Source organism: Clinocottus analis, unplaced genomic scaffold (assembly GCF_023055335.1).
Source record: "Clinocottus analis isolate CAN_PGR_092001 unplaced genomic scaffold, fCliAna1.0.p SCAF_46, whole genome shotgun sequence".
NCBI classification, from domain to species: domain Eukaryota; kingdom Metazoa; phylum Chordata; class Actinopteri; order Perciformes; family Cottidae; genus Clinocottus; species Clinocottus analis.
The window spans coordinates 300,327-322,826 of NW_027176203.1; the positions used below are offsets into that span (position 1 = coordinate 300,327).

The 22,500-nt window shown below is 52.2% G+C and overlaps 2 protein-coding genes across 7 annotated transcripts in view; one reads left to right on the plus strand and one right to left on the minus strand.

Annotated features, from left to right (window-relative positions):
- vrk2 (VRK serine/threonine kinase 2) overlaps nt 1-6,952 on the plus strand; it is a 15,143-nt gene extending 8,191 nt beyond the window's left edge. The window contains exons 8-13 of one of the 5 annotated variants that reach the window (XM_068599354.1): nt 1,672-1,792; nt 1,875-1,924; nt 2,223-2,362; nt 4,017-4,154; nt 5,264-5,422; nt 5,772-6,951. In XM_068599354.1, coding sequence (XP_068455455.1) covers nt 1,672-1,792; nt 1,875-1,924; nt 2,223-2,362; nt 4,017-4,154; nt 5,264-5,422; nt 5,772-6,098 — 935 coding nt within the window. In that variant the 3' untranslated portion in view covers nt 6,099-6,951. Of the gene's footprint in view, nt 1-1,671; nt 1,793-1,874; nt 1,925-2,222; nt 2,363-4,016; nt 4,155-5,246; nt 5,490-5,771 lie in introns of those variants that run through there. The other 4 variants (XM_068599353.1, XM_068599355.1, XM_068599357.1 and 1 more) reach the window with 4 other exon arrangements.
- Nucleotides 5,498-20,419, minus strand: fancl (FA complementation group L). Of its 2 annotated transcripts, none has more exons than XM_068599360.1 (14): nt 20,293-20,419; nt 19,687-19,745; nt 19,211-19,271; nt 18,725-18,781; nt 18,420-18,517; nt 16,615-16,711; nt 14,274-14,342; nt 10,640-10,790; nt 9,365-9,448; nt 8,486-8,531; nt 8,003-8,084; nt 7,214-7,330; nt 6,268-6,339; nt 5,498-6,165 (listed from the first exon to the last, which is right to left on the minus strand). In XM_068599360.1, exons 1-14 carry the CDS (start codon nt 20,377-20,379, stop codon nt 6,130-6,132), a joined length of 1,116 nt encoding a protein of 371 aa, XP_068455461.1. In that variant the 5' UTR covers nt 20,380-20,419; the 3' UTR covers nt 5,498-6,129. The 2 variants fall into 2 exon arrangements, with proteins under 2 accessions (XP_068455461.1, XP_068455460.1); XM_068599359.1 differs by having other exon boundaries at nt 20,145-20,394.
- Nucleotides 20,420-22,500: the final 2,081 nt, after the last annotated feature.

Below are 22,500 nucleotides of genomic sequence, written 5' to 3' on the forward strand. Positions count from 1 at the left end.
GGCTCCGCGGCTCAGGAGGACATTTCTCCCTCTGATGGAGCCAGTCGATAGGTCGTTTCTCTGGAGACGCAGCCGCAACCGTATCGAGCTGCTCGAAGTCCCCGAGCCCGACGCTCTGGATGGACCTGGACCACAGTATTGATAGAGCGCTCGCACTAATGTAGAGCCAACACACACTCAGTGACATGCAAACACACACTCCAGACCTGTTCTGAAGGAAGTCTCAGTCAATCACACACACACACACACACACACACACACACACACACACCCACCTTTAAGGCCTGAATATTAAATCGTGTCACACCGAACCTCCTGGTGAAATCCATGAAATAGTCTTGAGTTCTGGTTCGTCCCCTCAGGAGACGTCTCAGAGGAAGCCGTGACGTTGTAGATTAAAAACAAACATTAAAATAATAAGTAAATAAATGAGGCACTCGAACTCGAGACAATGTCTGTTTTAATCCATGAATTATTTTACCGCAACAAAAAGCTTCCGCTCAAAGCACCTGGACCCGTTTGGTTGGAGGTTGTGTTGCTATGCTAGCAGCGGCTAACGGGATCTCCACGAGTAGCCGCAGAGATCTTTGGTTGACATCGCAGCACATCGGAGCTTCTGCATGTGACGGCAACTCACACCGGTGTTCCAGGAGGCCAACGGGCAACAATCCAGCTGCCGGCCCACACGACGGACCGGATCCCTGCAGGAACTGGAGCCACGAGCCAAACCCCTGAAGCCACGAGCCAAACCCCCGGAGCCACGAGCCAAACCCCCGGAGCCACGAGCCAAACCCCCGGAGCCACGAGCCAAACCCCCGGAGCCACGAGCCAAAGCCCGGGAGCCACGAGCCAAACCCCCGGAGCCACGAGCCAAACCCCCGGAGCCACGAGCCAAAGCCCGGGAGCCACGAGCCAAACCCCCGGAGCCACGAGCCAAACCCCCGGAGCCACGAGCCAAAGCCCGGGAGCCACGAGCCAAACTCCCGGGAGCTACGAGCCAAAGCCCCGGAGCCACGAGCCAAAGCCCCGGAGCCACGAGCCAAAGCCCGGGAGCCACGAGCCAAAGCCCGGGAGCCACGAGCCAAAGCCCGGGAGCCACGAGCCAAAGCCCAGGAGCAACGAAACAAACTCCAGGAGCCGGAGCCACGAGCCAAACCCCATGACAAGCTGCTGCCGCCCCGCGCTCACTCGTGAGACCCCAGAGACGCCCTCTGGAGGCAACGAAGACGGTCGGCAGGATGGACGGACGCCTGGACGTTGATTGGTGGAGTGAACTTTTGCTAAAATGTCTATCGGTCCGGACTGAAACATCTTGACAGATGTTGATGGTCAAGCTCCCCAGAGGATGAACCCTACCACCCTTTGAACTGTGAGAACTGAGATGATCAAGTCACTTTAAATCCTCTTTAGCCGGCGTCCTTCTCCCGCCTCGCCTCCTCTGGAGGAAGAGTGAGAGCACGGACACGCCCACTGACCTTTGACACTGCTGCTTCCTTCTTTCATTCTGTGTGGAACGATCCTGTTGATCCAAACCAGAGAAAAGAAGCGAAGAACGATATCAAGGCTCCAACACAAGTGAAAGCGCTTCACAATCAGACCCTTTGATGGCGTCAGAGGTTTCTGGGTAGCAGAATATCATTAGATGTGATTTTCTTCCTCTTGTCTCCTCAGCTCCATCTCGACGTGGAGACCTCCAGATGTTGGGCTTTTGTCTTCTTCACTGGTTGTGTGGCTCTCTGCCGTGGGAGAAACCCCTCAAGAACCCAACTCAGGTGCAGGAAGCCAAGCACAGGTAGGTGGAGGCGTGTCCTGTTTCAGTTGTGGGTCTGTGTTGTGTGAAGAAGTTTGACTGATCGTCCTCTCGCTCCTCGCAGACTGATGCAGGATCTACCCGACTCTGTCCTGCGTCTCAGAGGCAGCACAGGTAACCTCACCTGAACTCAGTCTGAATCTTCTGCTCTTCCACCATGAAGGGCAGAGACCGGACCGATCACCTGACATGAAGGGGCTTGTGGGTAACGGCTGCTCACTCATCACTGGATGCACCCACGTTCCCCTCATACAAGTCAAAGAAACGGTTCATTTATATAAATGTAAACATAAGTAAGCAGATGTCTGTTTGACTGCCATGACTCCATGACATGACGGGTTTAGAAACTGCAGCACTCTAGTGAAGATATAACTTCAATAAGGGTTTGACCGTTTGGTTCTCTGCTCCTCAGACGAGGTGGCAGCGTTCCTCTGCTACGTCAGAACTCTGGACTACAAGGACAAGCCCAGCTACCCGCAGCTCAAGCTGCTGCTGGCCGGCGGCTCAGGACGGCTGCACCTCTACGAGCCCGCAGAGCCGCCCCGGGAGCAGGTGAGACCCCCCCTCCCCCCCGGGAGCAGGTGAGACCCCCCCCGGGAGCAGGTGAGACCCCCCCACTCCCTCCCGGGAGCAGGTGAGACCCCCCCTCCCCCCCGGGAGCAGGTGAGACCCCCCCTCCCCCCCGGGAGCAGGTGAGACCCCCCTCTCCCCCCCGGGAGCAGGTGAGACCCCCCTCTCCCCCCCCCCCCGGGAGCAGGTGAGACCCCCCCTCCCCCCCGGGAGCAGGTGAGACCCCCCCTCCCCCCCGGGAGCAGGTGAGACCCCCCCTCCCCCCGGCAGCAGGTGAGACCCCCCCTCTCCCCCCCGGCAGCAGGTGAGACCCCCCCTCCCCCCCGGGAGCAGGTGAGACCCCCCCCGGGAGCAGGTGAGACCCCCCCACTCCCTCCCGGGAGCAGGTGAGACCCCCCCTCCCCCCCGGGAGCAGGTGAGACCCCCCCGGGAGCAGGTGAGACCCCCCCACTCCCTCCCGGGAGCAGGTGAGACCCCCCCCGGGAGCAGGCGAGACCCTCTCCCTCCCCCCCCAGCAGGGAGCAGGTGAGAGTCCCCTCCCCCACCCCCCCACAGCCGGGAGCAGGAGATTACAGAGGTCCACTCATCCGACTCGGCGATCCGATTTAGGCGCTAGACAAAAGCTGGAATTACGTCTCTCTAGCGCCTCCTTTAGTTGTGAAAGCCCACACCTTTTTGCCAACAATGACCGATTGACTTGAAATTTGACACAACTACAAAAAAGTAAATTGTGGCATTAAGCTCCGCCTACTTCGATTTTCCTTTTGAATTTTGTCAAAAAAAAACATTTCCAACTCAACGCTGGTCTGATTCTTACAGGACTCTGTGGATCGTTCCTGGTTCAATGTGATCAACGTTCTTGATCTCATCGCGTTTAGAAGATACGAGCGGATTAACGTCTTAGGGGCGTGGCTTAGCAGGTCAGTTCTTGTGAGTCACTCGGCCTATCCTCACAAACCATATAGCACATATAGATATGTACTTTATTAATCCCAAGGGGAAAGTTGTCTTCACAGTAGCAGCGCCACACACGTCCACATAGTGTCCCTTAGTGATTGTGTCATGCTCGGCGTCGCTCAGGAAGACGCTGCTCTCCTGTGTCGAGTCCCTGAACCCAGTGCAGGAACCTGCCTCCAGTGAAGGGTTAACCCGCCTCCAGTGAAGGGTTAACCCGCCTCCAGTGAAGGGTTAACCCGCCTCCAGCAGGACGTCCGCCGGGCGCCGCAGCAGCTTCTTGACCCCTCGGCCAGCCGGCGCCGCTCAATGGCCCAATTTAGAGGAAGCTGATGACACACACTTCCCCGCGGCGCCAATTACGCCGGTGATTCCCTCTCTGGCTGCGCGGTCGTTCACTCTGGAGGGCCAGTTTGATCCCGTTAAACACAAGTGGCCGTTTACCGCCGAGAGTAAATGTCAGCGGAGATAAAGGCCATTCAGAGGAAGCATCGCTCTGCTGGATTCATGTGTTGTTGTTTTATGGAGGATGGTGGGAATGCAGGGAGGCAAAGTTGTAAGAGGAAAACAGTCTCACAAAGAAATCCAGAGTGAGTGATGTCGTCCTTCAACCTGAAGGTTCGAGGCTGGATGTTGTTGAGCCGAGTTGTGCAGATGACGTCATGCAGCCGTTGTCTCGCAGGCGGCAGGACGAGCCAGAGCCAAGGCTGCGGCCACGGAGGAAGAGGATGCTGACGAAGAAGAGCAAGAGGGGAAGTCCAGACCTGTGCCGGCTCGCTACATACGGGGACCGCCGCTCACTAAAGCTCCACCACCACGGGTAAGGTCTGCGACGAGTCACCGCAGGTCTGCGACGAGTCACCGCAGGTCTGCGACGAGTCACTGAGCCACCGACCACGAGAACATGTCTACATCTAGTCTGCATCAGTGACACGTCTAGTTTACATCAGTGACACGTCTACGCCTAGTCTGCATCAGTGACACGTCTAGTCTGCATCAGTGACACGTCTAGTCTGCATCAGTGACACGTCTAGTCTGCATCAGTGACACGTCTAGTCTGCATCAGTGACACGTCTAGTCTGCATCAGTGACACGTCTACGCCTAGTCTGCATCAGTGACACGTCTAGTCTGCATCAGTGACACGTCTAGTCTGCATCAGTGACACGTCTAGTCTGCAGCAGTGACACGTCTAGTCTGCATCAGTGACACGTCTAGTCTGCATCAGTGACACGTCTACGCCTAGTCTGCATCAGTGACACGTCTAGTCTGCATCAGTGACACGTGTAGTCTGCATCAGTGACACGTCTAGTCTGCATCAGTGACACGTCTACGCCTAGTCTGCATCAGTGACACGTCTACGCCTAGTCTGCATCAGTGACACGTCTACGCCTAGTCTGCATCAGTGACACGTCTACATCTAGTCTGCATCAGTGACACGTCTACATCTAGTCTGCATCAGTGACACGTCTACGCCTAGTCTGCATCAGTGACACGTCTAGTCTGCATCAGTGACACGTGTAGTCTGCATCAGTGACACGTCTAGTCTGCATCAGTGACACGTCTACGCCTAGTCTGCATCAGTGACACGTCTACGCCTAGTCTGCATCAGTGACACGTCTACGCCTAGTCTGCATCAGTGACACGTCTACATCTAGTCTGCATCAGTGACACGTCTACGCCTGGTCTGCATCAGTGACACGTCTAGTCTGTAAATACTCGTACACTCGCAGCATGGCGGTCTGTATAGACTACAAAGAGTCCTAACCCAGTCATGTGAACTGAGTTCAGCACGTTGACGGAAGTTCCTCTGTATGATCTATCAATAAGTCAATAAGTCATAACACGTTGAACAGCCTTCAGACGACTCCTCGCTGATCAATAATCAGTCATTGATGGATCAATAATCAAAAGGTCCCTGCTCACAGAAGGAAGGAGAGTTTCCCGCTGGCAGCAGAAGGCTGAGGCCCAGAGCTGTGGTGTCGTATGAAGAGGATGACAGTGAGGAGGAGGAGGAGGAAGAGGCCAGGCCCACACCCATCGCTGCATGCTACCTGCGGGGCCCTCCCATTGGCCCCCGAGACCCACAGGTGTGACTGCAGCGAAGCAACCACTAAAAATTAAACAAACCACACGTTTCTTTGTTTTTGTTCATAAGCGTCAGACTTTATGTTATGAATCAACTTCTAAAGGTTACAAAGATACACATTTCTATTCCACAAAGATACACATTTCTATTCCACAAAGATACACATTTCTATTCCACACACACACACACACACACACACACACACACACACACACACACACACACACACACACACACACACACACACACACACACACACACACACACACACACACACACACACACACACACACACACACACACGTTGTCTCCCTTCCATAGAGCAACCACTTCAATAACTTCTCTGACAGACAACTAAACGGAGCGCCGGTCGCGCTGCGACCTCTGAGAGACGAGCGCGACCTCCAAAGCTAACGCAGCGCAGGGGGCGGCCCCCCCACCACGAGGACGACCACGGGGCGGCGCTGTGGGAGGACCGGGGTTCTCCCCGGGACCACGGAGCGGCGCTGTGGGAGGACCGGGGTTCTCCCCGGGACCACGGAGCGGCGCTGTGGGAGGACCGGGGTTCTCCCCGGGACCATGTCTTGACCTCTGGTCCCCGGTCTGCGCCGGCTCCCTGGTTGGTCTTGGTGTTCCTCTTCCTCTTCCTCTTGGCGCTCTGCGTTTGCTCTTTTTAAATCCGCTGAGAGCCTCCTGGTCGGCGGCGGCTCAGGACTGCTGGGACGCCATCTTCACCGTGATGGGCTGAAACGGAAAGAGAGTCCTCGTGAAGGGATGGCCTTATGTTTCTGTGAGGAGCGTCTCTGGACTCAGAGCCCGGTTCACCCGGCCTGCAGGCTCACGCACCTTGCTGCAGTAAGGACACTCGCCGAAGACGATGCTGAAGCTCTGCCGGCTGGAGGGCAGCGCTCGCAGCCACTGAGGAAGAAAAGAGCAGGTTGAACGGTTACTCTGGTCTGCGTCTCCATGAAGTACGTTCAAGATCACGTCCAATGTGCAGAAGACACTCACCCCGCCGCTAGCATGTAGCTAAAGTTAGAAGTTTTTAAAAGGAAAGAATGAAGAAGAAAGTGCTGCCGAACGTCCAGATGCCTGAAGTAACTCTGACTTCCCTAAGAAGAGCTTTGTGCACAGATGGAAGGAGGCGGAGCCCTGAGCCCAGTGTGTGGAGTGAGGCTAACGCTAGCCTTGCTATAGCAAGCTGTGCATCATTATAAGGCAGCTTCTTTTCCTCAGGAAGTACGAGGCTAATCATTGTGCACACAGACATTCTCCTAAAAAAGTAAAAACCTCACTTTTACTGTCTTAAACATTCAGGTTTATTAACATGTTTAAATAAACTTAGAGCGTTGTAGTTCAATAAAACAATAAATCCTCAAACTACTTTCCTAATAATTGTGTGTATTTATTTTATTGCCACATTATTACATGTATTTTTTTTCTTGTTTGAGTCCCCATTGTTTGTATGAAAATGGAATTATTAGTTATTTGTGTGTTCATACTCCTGACCTGAGCCTTTTAATGAGTTATTGATCAGCTTGATTTGTCCATGACTTGTCTGCAGGTTTACGTCACATGATCAATAAACGCGTTTGAGAAGATCTCATGTCATTTATTAAAAGAGTGAGATCAATGCTTAATAAACAATACAATGATAATATTTGACCTTAAGTCTCGAGGTCAAAACCCTGCAGCTTCGGACCGCAAGGTTGAGCGGTGAACAGGTGAAGTAAAACTGGTTTTGATGGTTTTAGGTTCTCACAACATTGAGAGTGTGTGTGTGTGTGTGTACCTGGTACAGACAGGCCTGGTGGAATGGCTGGCCACAGCGTGGGTCGTTGCACACCTGATCTGGGACGGCAGCTTCAAGGCGATAAGAGTAACAGATCCCACACTCGACGCTGAAGTTCTACACACACACACACACACACACACACACACACACACACACTAAGACTTGGGCGGGTCCCGTGTAACGCTTGTGTTTAAGTCGCAGCCCAACTCTCTCTAATGAGGATCTGATGCTGAGACTCAACAGTGACACAGTAATAAAATTAAAAAAATGTGTGTGTGTAAAAATGGAGAGAATGAAATATATATATATATATATATATATATATATATATATATATATATATATATATATATATATATATATATATAGACAGACAGACAGACAGACAGACAGACAAACACAGACAGAGGCAGGTAAAAAATAAATCAACATCTGGTCAACAACTTTTTTCTGCTTCTGTGAATGTTAATGAAGCTGAGGCATTAATCACCGCGGCGACAGCGGATAAACAGGGCGACCTCCTGACCCCGACCACGAGAGGAGTTTAGAGAAAGAGAGATGAATGGCTGCCGCGTGATTAAAGACACGCGGCAGAGCATCTTTGTTATTCTAATGATCTCGCCCGTAAACAACAATTAAGACTAAACTAAAAAAACTAAAGCCAGAGACGACGAGGAGAAAAGCAACAGAGCATGTTACGCACGCACGCACGCACACACACACACACACACACACACACACACACACACACACACACAGGATGGAGGGAGCAGCCGTGTCACGTACAGATTTTTCGTGGGAGGCGGGTGACGGGAATTCGATCTCCAAAACATCCCGCAGGTTGTGCAAGACGCTGGCGTCCGGGTTCCTGCAGCCGACCACAGACAGATCCTTCACACACTAATTAACCACATGCAAATGAGCTGCAGAGACGCCGGGGTGAGGAGGAGACCGTCACCACGGTGTGTGTGTACGTACACACACACACACACACACACACACACACACACACACACACATAAAAAGCATCTCTGCTGCTTCAGACCGGTGCAGGTGAGCGTGTCCTTAATGATAATCAGAAGTGAAACTGCTCTGCAGGAGCCACACACACACACACACACACACACACACACACACACACACACACACACGCGCACGCGTGTGTGTGTCACGCGGGATGACACACAGGCGTGTGTCACACGGCATTTACACAAGACAGAACTTTCAGGAAGAGTAAAGTGTTGTAAAAGTGGAGGAGGCGTGTCTTACCACAGGTGCATGTTGGCGTTCAGCTTGTTCCTCAGCGGCGTCACGGCTGCAACACAAACGACTTCATCAGGTGGCGAGGTGGCGTGCCCCGCTCCCCTCGGCCCTCCGGCTGGAGCAGCCTCGTCGCTTTCACTGTTTGTTATTCCGACATGCAAAAAGCAATATTCCTGCGCGACCCCTCGTCTGAGGCCGCCGCCGCCTTTAATATCTTTTCAGTCGCATTGCTAGGCAACAGGCGAGGAGTCGCGTGACCTTGGGTTGACAGAAACAATGGCCGCCGCTGACGGGACTCAGAGAGGAAGCCGGCGTGGAGAGAATGAAAACTTCTTCTGACACGAAGAAAGAGCGCGAGGAGAGCGCTTCCCCTTTCCCCCCAGGCGCGGCCTGAACGCTTCCCCTTTCCCCCCAGGCGCGGCCTGAACGCTTCCCCTTTCCCCCCAGGCGCGGCCTGAACGCTTCCCCTTTCCCCCCAGGCGCGGCCTGAACGCTTCCCCTTTCCCCCCAGGCGCGGCCTGAACGCTTCCCCTTTCCCCCCAGGCGCGGCCTGAACGCTTCCCCTTTCCCCCCAGGCGCGGCCTGAACGCTTCCCCTTTCCCCCCAGGCGCGGCCTGAACGCTTCCCCTTTCCCCCCAGGCTCAGCCTGAACGCTTCCCCTTTCCCTCAGGCTCAGCCTGAACGCTTCCTCTTTCCCTCAGGCTCAGCCTGAACGCTTCCTCTTTCCCTCAGGCTCAGCCTGAACGCTGCTCGTTCCTTCAAACTGAACATGCCGCATGACCCACTTAGTCAACGAGCATCGCGCTCGCCTCAGTGTCACCCAGAGAAACCCTTTACCCACAATCCTCGTGGGCCCCTGACCCCGGCGTCAGACGGTCTACTCACCGTGCTCGGCTCCCAGCAGGCAGCACTCCGGCAGCATCGTGGGGTGTTTGGGGTCCAGCTCCACCCGGATGGAGACGTTGGTTCCTGTAACAACATGGAGGCTTCCTGTAACATTGGTATGAGGTCACATGGTTCCTGTAACATTGGTATGAGGTCACATGGTTCCTGTAACATTGGTATGAGGTCACATGGTTCCTGTAACATTGGTATGAGGTCACATGGTTCCTGTAACATTGTTACATGGTCACATGGTTCCTGTAACATTGTAACATGGTCACATGGTTCCTGTAACATTGTCACATGGTTCCTGTAACATTGTAACATGGTCACATGGTTCCTGTAACATGGTCACATGGTTCCTGTAACATTGTAACATGGTCACATGGTTCCTGTAACATTGTTACATGGTCACATGGTTCCTGTAACATTGTCACATGGTTCCTGTAACATTGTAACATGGTCACATGGTTCCTGTAACATTGTTACATGGTCACATGGTTCCTGTAACATTGTTACATGGTCACATGGTTCCTGTAACATTGTTACATGGTCACATGGTTCCTGTAACATTGTAACATGGTCACATGGTTCCTGTAACATTGTAACATGGTCACATGGTTCCTGTAACATTGTCACATGGTTCCTGTAACATTGTAACATGGTCACATGGTTCCTGTAACATTGTAACATGGTCACATGGTTCCTGTAACATGGTCACATGGTTCCTGTAACATGGTCACATGGTTCCTGTAACATGGTCACATGGTTCCTGTAACATGGTCACATGGTTCCTGTAACATTGTAACATGGTCACATGGTTCCTGTAACATTGTAACATGGTCACATGGTTCCTGTAACATTGTAACATGGTCACATGGTTCCTGTAACATTGTTACATGGTCACATGGTTCCTGTAACATTGTAACATGGTCACATGGTCACTGTAACATTGTAACATGGTCACATGGTTCCTGTAACATTGTTACATGGTCACATGGTTCCTGTAACATTGTAACATGGTCACATGGTTCCTGTAACATTGTTACATGGTCACATGGTTCCTGTAACATTGTAACATGGTCACATGGTTCCTGTAACATTGTTACATGGTCACATGGTTCCTGTAACATTGTAACATGGTCACATGGTTCCTGTAACATTGTTGCATGGTCACATGGTTCCTGTAACATGGTCACATGGTTCTTGTAAGTGATGAAGTGATGGTTCCACGCTGCAGAAGGGCATGCTGGGTAACGGTGGAGGTCTTTCTCTTACCGATGGCGATGCGCCTCATGGTGTCGGCCCGGCTGGGTTTCTCCGGCTCCAGGATCCAGGTCTTGCTGTCCATCTCGTCCAGGCCGTCCCAGAACTGGGACAGGGAGTCCAGAACCAGCAGGAACTGGCTGTGCAGCTGGTCCAGAGAACTCTGAGCAGAACCAGCACAGAGTTCAGAACATCGTTTGTTAAATTAGCCTTTTAACCAGAATACTGTGGTGACGGGATGTTTCTATCAAACTCCATGAACTCCATGCATGTGTAAACACACACACACACACACACACACACACACACACACACACACACACACACACACACACACACACAGAAAGGAGTCTGATGGAGGCGTCTGAGATACAGATGGAATGAGGGAAAGAATTAGGTGAAAAAAATGAACCAAAAATTATGGGTCATTGTGCCGGCACAGTGCACACAATTAAGCATCGTCCAGGTGCTGAGAGCCCCGGCAATTACAGCCCAATTAATGCCAGTGGCATGATTACGGTTACAGCTCAGGATAACTACGCTAAGCCCAGTTCAGGAGGAAGAGGAGGAAGAGGGGGAAGAGGAGGAAGAGCTGGTAATGTAATTCATGCTGAATCAGTGAGGAGGAAGAAAGTATGAAAGAATGAAATGCACTGAATCTGAGGTTTACTCAATGGCCATGTCATTAGCGACTGTTAGCGACTAACGTCCAGCAGGCTGGCACTGTTAGCGACTAACGTCCGGCAGGCTAGCACTGTTAGCGACTAACGTCCGGCAGGCTAGCACTGTTAGCGACTAACGTCCGGCAGGCTGGCACTGTTAGCGACTAACGTCCGGCAGGCTAGCACTGTTAGCGACTAACGTCCGGCAGGCTAGCACTGTTAGCGACTAACGTCCGGCAGGCTAGCACTGTTAGCGACTAACGTCCGGCAGGCTGGCACTGTTAGCGACTAACGTCCGGCAGGCTGGCACTGTTAGCGACTAACGTCCGGCAGGCTAGCACTGTTAGCGACTAACGTCCGGCAGGCTAGCACTGTTAGCGACTAACGTCCGGCAGGCTGGCACTGTTAGCGACTAACGTCCGGCAGGCTAGCACCCAAGAGCCGAGCAAACAGTCCATCAAGCTGCTGAATTAGGACATCAACAGGCTGAACATAGACCAAAGAAGGAGTGGTTTGTCCCTCACAGGGACCCTTACTACTGAACATGGACCAAAGAAGGAGTGGTTTGTCCCTCACAGGGACCCTTACTACTGAACATGGACCAAAGAAGGAGTGGTTTGTCCCTCACAGGGACCCTTACTACTGAACATGGACCAAAGAAGGAGTGGTTTGTCCCTCACAGGGACCCTTACTACTGAACATGGACCAAAGAAGGAGTGGTTTGTCCCTCACAGGGACCCTTACTACTGAACACGGACCAAAGAAGGAGTGGTTTGTCCCTCACAGGGACCCTTACTACTGAACACGGACCAAAGAAGGAGTGGTTTGTCCCTCACAGGGACCCTTACTACTGAACACGGACCAAAGAAGGAGTGGTTTGTCCCTCACAGGGACCCTTACTACTGAACACGGACCAAAGAAGGAGTGGTTTGTCCCTCACAGGGACCCTTACTACTGAACACGGACCAAAGAAGGAGTGGTTTGTCCCTCACAGGGACCCTTACTACTGAACACGGACCAAAGAAGGAGTGGTTTGTCCCTCACAGGGACCCTTACTACTGAACACGGACCAAAGAAGGAGTGGTTTGTCCCTCACAGGGACCCTTACTACTGAACACGGACCAAAGAAGGAGTGGTTTGTCCCTCACAGGGACCCTTACTACTGAACACGGACCAAAGAAGGAGTGGTTTGTCCCTCACAGGGACCCTTACTACTGAACACGGACCAAAGAAGGAGTGGTTTGTCCCTCACAGGGACCCTTACTACTGAACACGGACCAAAGAAGGAGTGGTTTGTCCCTCACAGGGACCCTTACTACTGAACACGGACCAAAGAAGGAGTGGTTTGTCCCTCACAGGGACCCTTACTACTGAACACGGACCAAAGAAGGAGTGGTTTGTCCCTCACAGGGACCCTTACTACTGAACACGGACCAAAGAAGGAGTGGTTTGTCCCTCACAGGGACCCTTACTACTGAACATGGACCAAAGAAGGAGTGGTTTGTCCCTCACATTACTTTAAAATAAAAGCTACAATACACTAGTTTTTACTTCATTATTGAATTTGGCACATAATGATATCATGAGATTTCTCAGATTAGTTTATCTTTGCCCAGCACTAATATATATATATATATATATATATATATATATATATATATATATATATATATATATATATATATATATATATATATATAAACAAATCAAGTCTATGCTGGAACCTCGATTTCTTAATTCATGCAGTTTCGAGTTGTTAAAAATCACCTTTGTGTAGTCTGCTACCACAAAGGACACACACACACACACACACACACACGTTTATCTCTCTTCCCATTCTAGTTCCACACAAATGCTCAGAGTGGCATGTCTTGGCCCTGCAACAGAGCAGGCAATAATTACTCATTCAAATGAACATGTCAGGTCCACCGACAGACAGGCCCTCCCCCTCCACACACACACACACACACACACACACACACACACACACACACACACACACAGTGTGGGAGAGATCCATCAACAGCCCAGCATGCAGACAGGCTCCATACGGTAGCGCTGTTCTAAGCTGGTCCTCACTGTACGCCTGCCATGTATCAGCTCGACACACACACACACACACACACACACACACCAATGTCCAGACACATAGCAGCACTTTTTATGATGGACAGTGACGGTCGGTTTTGACTGTGTGTGTGTGTGTGTGTGTGTGTGTGTGTGTGTGTGTGTGTGTGTGTGTGTGTGTGTGTCAGTGAGTAAGTGACACCAGACTGGGAGGCACTGGCAGAGATGAAAAGCCGAGCGCAGTGAAAGAAGCACGACAGCAAACAACAACAACGAGACACAAAGAGCCCACAGCTGCTTCACACCTAGTTTGACCACTGAAGCGTCTTCAAGCAGGTAGAGGGGCGCCCGCATGCGCAGGTAGAGGGGCGCCCGCATGCGCAGGTAGAGGGGCGCCCGCATGCGCAGGTAGAGGGGCGCCCGCATGCGCAGGTAGAGGGGCGCCCGCATGCGCAGGTAGAGGGGCGCCCGCATGCGCAGGTAGAGGGGCGCCCGCATGCGCAGGTAGAGGGGCGCCCGCATGCGCAGGTAGAGGAGCATATGCGTGGAGTGTTTTGAGTGTATTGGTGTGTAGTGGAGCAGTTTAGAGGAACATCAACCCTGTTCACATTTGCAGCTCAGGGAAAAATATAAAAAATGCCAAATATATTTGACAAATCAGACTAATAATAATAATAATAAGTCTTGTGACGCAGCAGCCTTGAATCGTCCGTTAGCCGTGTACCTTTCACATGCATGTGATGATTGAAATGGATTTTACCCACATAAAACACAACATGAACGATAATTAAGACGGAGTGTGTGATTATTGAAAATGATTGATGCTTTAGGGCGGGGCTACCAGGTGATTGACAGGTCACTCATTCACAGTCCACACCAACAGCTGTTGAATATAAGGTGTTACATGGTGGGCGTACCTGTGGGGTCCAGGTCAGGGCCAGAGGGACCGGCAGGTCCGCCGAGCATTCAGGAGCTTCAGCCGGATGCTGTGGGCCGAGACCAAGAGACCGTTAAGAGACCGCGAAGAGACCGCTAAGAGACCGCTAAGAGACCGCTAAGAGCCCAAATGAACACCTGCGGTAAGAGAACCCAGAGCTCGGGCTTCTGTCGAGCTGCGTCTAAAGTCAGGGGCCATATTGTTCATGCTCGGCCTGGCTCGCTGCCTTCATTCATTCATGTGTGCTTATGACCCCAGTGTTACATCATGTTTGAGAATTTACAGAAAACCAGACTTCCATGCTGCTCATCTTTCAAACGGGGTTCATACACATTGAGACCAATGGATCTCCATGACGTTAAACCACACCCCCACGACGTTAAACCACACCCACATGTCTTTAAACCACACCCACACAACTTTAAACCACACGACTTTAAACCACATGACTTTAAACCACACCCCCACAACGTTAAACCACACCCCCACGACATTAAACCACACCCACACGACTTTAAACCACACGACTTTAAACCACACGACTTTAAACCACACGACTTTAAACAACACAACTTTAAACCACACAACTTTAAACCACACCCCCATGATGTTAAACCACACGGCGTTAAACCACACCCCCACAACTTTAAACCACACAACTTTAAACCACACCCCCACGACGTTAAACCAGACCCCCACAACTTTAAACCACACAACTTTAAACCACACCCACACAACTTTAAACCACTTTTCCATGACTTTTGAATTGTGAAAAGCTATAGAAATCTACTGTCTAAATGTGTATGAACCCTGACCACATTTCCATGACTTTAAATGTTCATGAGCAAACATGGTGTGAAATGTGTGTGTAAACAGTAAAAGTGATAAAATGTAGTATTTAAACTAACAGTGAGGATTCAAAGCATACAGTAAACCTTAAATGACTCAAATGAATGAGAGACAATAGTTTATTAAAATAATAAACATTCATATAGATGCCTGTATGGATGCTGCTGATATTTTGAGCCTCTTTCTTTTAAAAGCAGATTCATTATTTAAACTAAATGAACACATGAACACATGAACATAACACATTTACAGGACTTCTACAGGCCTGGAAATAACCATTTTAAAATCCATGAGCATAAGAACTGTTTAATATGCTGCCGAAGCTCCTAAAGCCTGACGGACAACCTTTCGGTCAGGCTTTCCGTCCGTCCGTCCTTCCTCTTCCTCCTCTTCTCCCCCCCCCCCCCTCCCTCCGTGCCATGCCAGTGCTGCCCCTCCCTCGCTGTGTGCTGAGGGATGAGCTGGCGCTGGATCCCGTCTTGGCGCCAGAGGGGCAGGTGGCCCAGAGGGGGGCACGCCACCCTCCTGGTCCCCGGCGGATGTCATCAGGGCTCTGGAAGCAGCAGCTCGTGCTGCTGAGGCTCTGCAGCCCCACGGAGAGCCCACGAGTCCTGCCAGCGCCCAGCCTGCAGGCTCCAAGAGCTTCTGCTCCTGGATACAGACCGGACCGTTCGGAACAACAATGGCCCCTTGTTGGACTTCTGGGTTTGGGAACAATAGTGGGCGCTCCTGATGGACCGTCAGCTCTTCAAGGGAAGCAACCCGAGGAGCTGGCAGCCGGCTCAGGCTCCCAACAAGGCCCTCCTTTGGAGTTTGATCCCAGTTCTCTGAACGCACTCATGCAGTCTGCTGGACCGATGCAGTCGGGGTTGCAGGAGCTTCCTCTCGCTTCACAGTTCACCTTTGAGCTGTTCGGACTGAAACTTGACTTCTGTTTCCTCAGTTCAATAGTCAGGAAATCGTCTTCATCCACTTGGACACGAGGAGCTGCTGGTCCTCCAGCAGGCCGCTGGGACTCGGTGGACCTTTGAGACTATTCGTGGCGGTTCCCTCATTTCATTCTTGTTAAATTAGATTTATGCTGAAGTCGACTCGCCACGTCTCGCCCGACTATTTGGAGTTTCAAGCGCTCTGCAGTTCCCCCGGCCGGCAGTAGCCAGCGGCTCTGTGCACTTCCTGCTGTGCGGCGAGCAGAGGCGTTGAGTGGGTGTGTCCTCTATGGGGAGGAGGGGCTTCCATCACGGGGTCCAATGTGGGGGTGTTTTATCTGTGCTACATCTCAGACGCGGCGGGACCTCGTGTCTCACCGCGGCGCCAGTTTGACCCAGATTCAGAGGCCCAGATGTAAATCAGCAAATTAAACGTCCCAACATGCGCTCGCTCTGTTCGGACCGGCTGTGGAGGAGCTCCATCCTTACAGTGTGTGTGTGTGTGTGTGTGTGTGTGTGTGTGTGTGTGTGTGTGTGTCGTACCCTAGCCTTGAGTTGCACGGTGAGGACGTGCTGCCTTCCAGAGGAATCCTCCGCCTTCAGCCTGAGCGTCCTGAACTCTGTGTCGATGGCGAGCAGCCTGCGGAGACACGCGACAATAACTCAAGGCGCGGTCGCGGCGCTAGGGTGATGTCATTCAAACTGTCACACACACACACACACACACACACACACACACACACACGTTTAATAAACCCGGGCAAGTGACGCATCCAAGTGAACAAATGAATGAATAAGAAGTGTAACACGTGAACAAAAGAAAGTCTTGACTGAAAAAAAAGTAACTCTGGGATGGCTGACGGGCTCATGGACGTCTGCTAACCCACAGTGACGTCACCTTCCTGCTGGGAGATGATGAGCGACCCGCTGCCCCTCACTCTGAGGCCACAGGGGACCAGAGGGGCCGTCACAGGGACCAGAGGGCCCGTCACAGGGACCAGAGGGGCCGTCACAGGGACCAGAGGGGCCCTCACAGGGGACCAGAGGGGCCCTCACAGGGGACCAGAGGGGCCCTCACAGGGACCAGAGGGGCCGTCACAGGGACCAGAGGGGCCCTCACAGGGGACCAGAGGGGCCCTCACAGGGACCAGAGGGGCCGTCACAGGGACCAGAGGGGCCGTCACAGGGACCAGAGGGCCCGTCACAGGGACCAGAGGGGCCGTCACAGGGACCAGAGGGCCCGTCACAGGGACCAGAGGGCCCGTCACAGGGACCAGAGGGCCCGTCACAGGGACCAGAGGGGCCGTCACAGGGACCAGAGGGCCCGTCACAGGGACCAGAGGGGCCGTCACAGGGACCAGAGGGCCCGTCACAGGGACCAGAGGGGCCCGTCACAGGGACCAGAGGGGCCGTCACAGGGACCAGAGAGGCTGAGAACCTGGTTTATTAACATGTGGTGGGTCCCAGACAGACAGACAGACAGATAGATAGACAGACAGACAGACAGACAGACAGTCTCACCTGTCTGGCCCAATCAGCAGACAGGATTACAGATGAACCCCCTGGTGGCCGTCAGCAGAGGCCCACACCAATTAAGACGCTAAGCGAGTGGCGCTCTGGAGACGAGGCCCACGGCGTGACGCCTCCTCGCCGCACCGAGCGGCTTCAGCCTCTCCTATTAAAACCTGAGACTCTTCAATTAGAGACATTTGCATTTTGCTAATATCATAATTGTAGCCGCGGTCATTAATAGGAAAGTGGAAAATGAGTGTAGCAGTGGAGCCTTAATCCGAGCTGGGGGAGAGGAGATATGCCCCACCCCCCCACATGAGTGCAGGCGCATTAGCTGGCCTGTCGCCGCGCGTGGGCTGAGCGTTATTAAATGTGACCTGGATTTACTATAACTCAATAACTAAAAATAAGTCATTAAGCGGTGGAGTTGCAGGCTCTCCAATCAGAGCAGACTGCTGGGGGGGGGGGGGGGGGGGCACCTCGCTATGCTAATCTTACCTCTGGGGGGATACAGACTTTTGAGAGAATATAAACCAATAACTTAGTTCCAATAAGAGGTATCTTTGTGGCTTCAGCTGTCAACGTTTCATTCTTCCATCTTTGTTGTTTTTGTCACGTCTTCAGAGGCTCAGCAGGAGGCCGAGGTTTCAGCGGAGCGTCGACCAATCACGTCGTGCGGAACGGGTCGACACATTTAATCAACAACGACGCCGAGGAGCCGTCAAGCTTTCTACATCTTTCACCCTCAAAGACCAGACCGCCTCCATCCGCTCTTTCCCTTCACAATAAAAGCCCGGCCGGGCGGGGTAGGCCCTGTGGCTCCGGCGCTGGCTCACCTGCCCCAGCCGAGGGTCTCCATCTCAGCGATGAGCTGGGCGTAGTACTGCGGGGGCGGGATGGAGCGGCACTCGGGGCGGCTCCTCAGACAGACTTCCTGCAACGGCAGAGAGAACTTCAACCCGGTGCCGATGCCCCTCGACGGCCACGAGCTCACAGAGCGCCGCTGAGGCCGACAAGGCGGCGGCGCCACCGTTCACGGGTTCTTAACTACATATTATCATTACTCTCACAACATGCACACACGTGTGCCTCATGATTGGGGTCATGAGTAGCGTTACCAGCTTCCTGTGGTCGCTCTTACCATCACGGTCTTCAGCTCCAGGAGGAAGGAGGCGAGGCCGGACGCCCGGCGCAGCCGCTGAGGAGAGAGAGAGACGTTCTGAATGCTGTAATGAAGCGGCTCCGTCTGCCGCCTCCTCCTCCTCTTCCTCCTCCTCCTCCTCCTCTCGCCAGCGTTCAAGTCAAACACACTGTTTGTGATTAATGGCGGCTGCCAGCAGCTTTAATAATTAATGATAGCTTAAAGGCTGGGAAAATAATGAACTTTGCAGCCCGGGGTGAAATATCAATCTCATCCAAATGACCCTGAGGGGCAGCAGAACAAATAGGGACATTTTTTGCTGGCGATGTTAATTAAACAGGAGAACATGTTTTTTCCTCCTCTGCCTCTGACGGAGGAACCAGAAGGGCAAATAGGAATCAATCGATGTGATCGATACGAGCAGCCCGACAACACAAAGCGTGCGTTTGACTCAGCGGCCTCCTTCTCCTCTGAGGGCGACTTCACCTGCTTCACCACGCCCTCACAGCCCTGCAACAGGTGCTTCAGCTGCCAGCAGCAACGCAGCCTGCAGAGCAGAGGACAGAGGAGACACATGAGGACAGAGGAGACACCAAGGGTTACACACATGAGGACAGAGGAGACACATGAGGACAGAGGAGACACCAAGGGTTACACACATGAGGACAGAGGGGACACATGAGGACAGAGGAGACACCAAGGGCTACACACATGAGGACAGAGGAGACACATGAGGACAGAGGAGACACATGAGGACAGAGGAGACACTCAGAGTCACACACATCCTCCTCAGCCCTGCGTCATAAGGACAGAGGAGACACATGAGGACAGAGGAGACACATGAGGACAGAGGAGACACATGAGGACAGAGGAGACACATGAGGACAGAGGAGACACTCAGAGTCACACACATCCTCCTCAGCCCTGCGTCATAAGGACAGAGGAGACACAGGTGCACTCACCTGGCCCGCTTGAAGGGACGACCTGGCGGCAGCAGCACTCTCAGCCGGAAGTCCCGCTCCTGGAAGAGGCACAGCAGGGTGTAAAGGACGTGACGTCAGCAGGCTTGCGACCAGTGCAGACGTCACGTAAACGAGATGCAGCTGCATGACGTAATAACCTCTACAGCTGGCTAACGAACCCCGCCGAGAACAGTAACACAATCAAAAGGTCTAAGTAAACAGACACATTGCGTCACGGGGTCAGGTTTGGCTGCTCTGAATCCACGAGACAAACTCTTCAGTTCGGCTTAAAGCATTTATAGAAATGAACAGCCGTTCAGTTCATGTTGAGCCTTCAACAGTCGCCCTGCCGCTGCTCTGTCATGGCGGCGGCAGCGGGACCGAGCAGCTGAACAGGAAAACTTCACAGAAACTGTTTCTTCCTTCAGTATCGAGGACCAGACGTAAGCCGAAGTCACCAGCGGGTCGTAAACGTCCGTGAAACGTCTCCGGTTGTATGCTGACGTCACGCGCTCGGCCCGCAGCGAGCATTCACTTAAATGTGCGTTTATTTCAACGCAGCTCGGAGAGTTTAACCAGCAAGAAGAACGCGGGCTGGGGACTTGCCCTCGCGGTGATGAAGCCGTCATACAGCGTGTGGTCCCTGTTGAGAGGCAGCAGCAGCGGGTTCTCCTCCAGCAGGCTGTCCTCCATGTCCGCCGAGCCACCACGAGCAGCCCGCCATGCGATACGAAACGAGCTGACGTCACGTCGCTGCCTTCAGGGACTTGTAGAAATGTCGGGATTTCACCTGATAATGCCGGTCGATGAGAGCGTGATGTTGTGTTGTGACACACGGGGTTAGCTGCTGCTTCTTCTTCTTCTTCTTCTTCTTCTTCTTCTTCTTCTCTTGCTTTTCTTGGTGGTTGACAAACCTTCGGGTGCATTGCCACCACGCACTAATCTGGAGTGTGGACTAAATGACCTCTCTATTACCACTCAGTGATTTGCTCGTTAATGGTGCTGAAGGACGTCTGGTGGTCACGGTGGTTTTGAAGAAGACCTTTTCTCGTGACAGTTTCCTACATCACTGATGTTCCTCCTCAGCTGAAGAGGCATCAACTGCTTCTGTTGCAGAGGCTTGTGGCCGGTGTTACCTGGTCGGCTGAGGCCTCATGTCGGCCTCTTGTGGCCCAGATTGCACTCTTCTTTGTTCTGGAGCAGGAGACAGCCTGTCTGAGAACAAGTGGGTCTAGTTTGCTCCGTCTTTGGCCTCCACCACCTTGTTGAGCTGCATCTCCAGCTGGCCGCTAACATCGTCGTGCTGGTTGGTGCCGAGCAGCGAGCGGGCAGACGGGTCATCACATCTTCTTTTTAGCCCCGAGATCCCAAGAGCCGGATTTTTTTGGTAAAACAATTCTCTTATTTAAAACGTAAGCTTAATTTTATTTGAAGTGCTGCAACTCCCCTTGTGGGAATATCTTCATGTGGGTAAAAAAAAAATAAAGTAGCTGTTCAATGTAAGTACTTACGTAACTTTGTGAATAAGTTCCTTTAACAAAGTCAGGTTTCACTAACGGACACATCCACGTTACCGTGAGGCTTGTGGGAATCTAACAGAGTCCTCGTTAACTTCCCATTTCTACCTGGAAAGCAACAAAACGGCTGCAGCTTCTTATTTTTTTTTACTATTTTGAAGTATTAGAAGTCATGCGGGGTTCATATGACCTTGAACAAGAAGAACAGAACCATATATGGGCATCTGGTTTTGGCTAAATTGATCAGTTCAAGGACCTTGAGATGGTCGGGAGAGCCGAGTTTTCCTCACCAGGAGCGACGGCTTTCACATAGCAAAGTCATTTCTTTCCCATCGTTGACGAAAACATATTGATTGTCGTTCTGCTTTGACGTCAGTATGAACGATACTGGACTCTTTGACCTCTCTTTGACCTCTCTGGACCTCTCTTTGACCTCTCTTTGACCTCTCTGGACCTCTGTTTGATCTCTCTTTGACCTCTCTGGACCTCTCTTTGACCTCTCTGGACCTCTCTTTGACCTCTCTTGACCTCCAGTGGTGACATCGTGGGCTGCAGCCTGGTTGCTGCTCGCGCTCATTGTCTAACGATGACTTTTGCTTCTCTGCCTCAACATCTGGCAGAATTCCTCTTTCTAATCAAATCAAAAATACAATTACGACAAAAGCGACAACACAACGCCGTCCTTTTGTATTTCCTATTGAAGTTCCCTCTCCGGAGCGGCGAGGAGAGAGCGTGTGATGACAGCGAGGCGGCGGTGAGGGATGCGTGCAGCTCACATGATGCTCTCTGTGTGTCATCCACCTGCTTCAGAGCGCTAAAACAAAGAGAGGAAGAAACTAGAAACCTGCAAGCAGGCTCACCAGCACAAGCTGGGAGGAGCACCTCGCTCCTCCGTCACTCATCTGTTCTTCTTCTGTGGTGACGCAGAACCCTGAAGAGCTCTGTGGGGTTCTTCTCCTCGGGAAATGGGAACAATTCAAGGCTTGTTTTTGATCTTTTATTGTATCAGCACAGTGTTGGGAGAAAGGAAGCAGCAGAGCATTAGCATTAGCAGCATTAGCAGCAGCAGAGCATTAGCATTAGCAGCAGCAGAGCATTAGCAGCAGCACTCCTCTCTCTCTCTCTCTCTTTCTCTTTCTCTAAATCTCGTCATGGAGGGAGCTAAAAAAACAGCGACACACAAGATCATCAAAATGTAACAACGAAGGATTCAAAGAAGACAAAGGCATGAAGGCTGCTAAAGCTGCTGCTGATAATGCTGCTGCTAATGCTGCTCCTGCTAATGTTGCTAAATCTG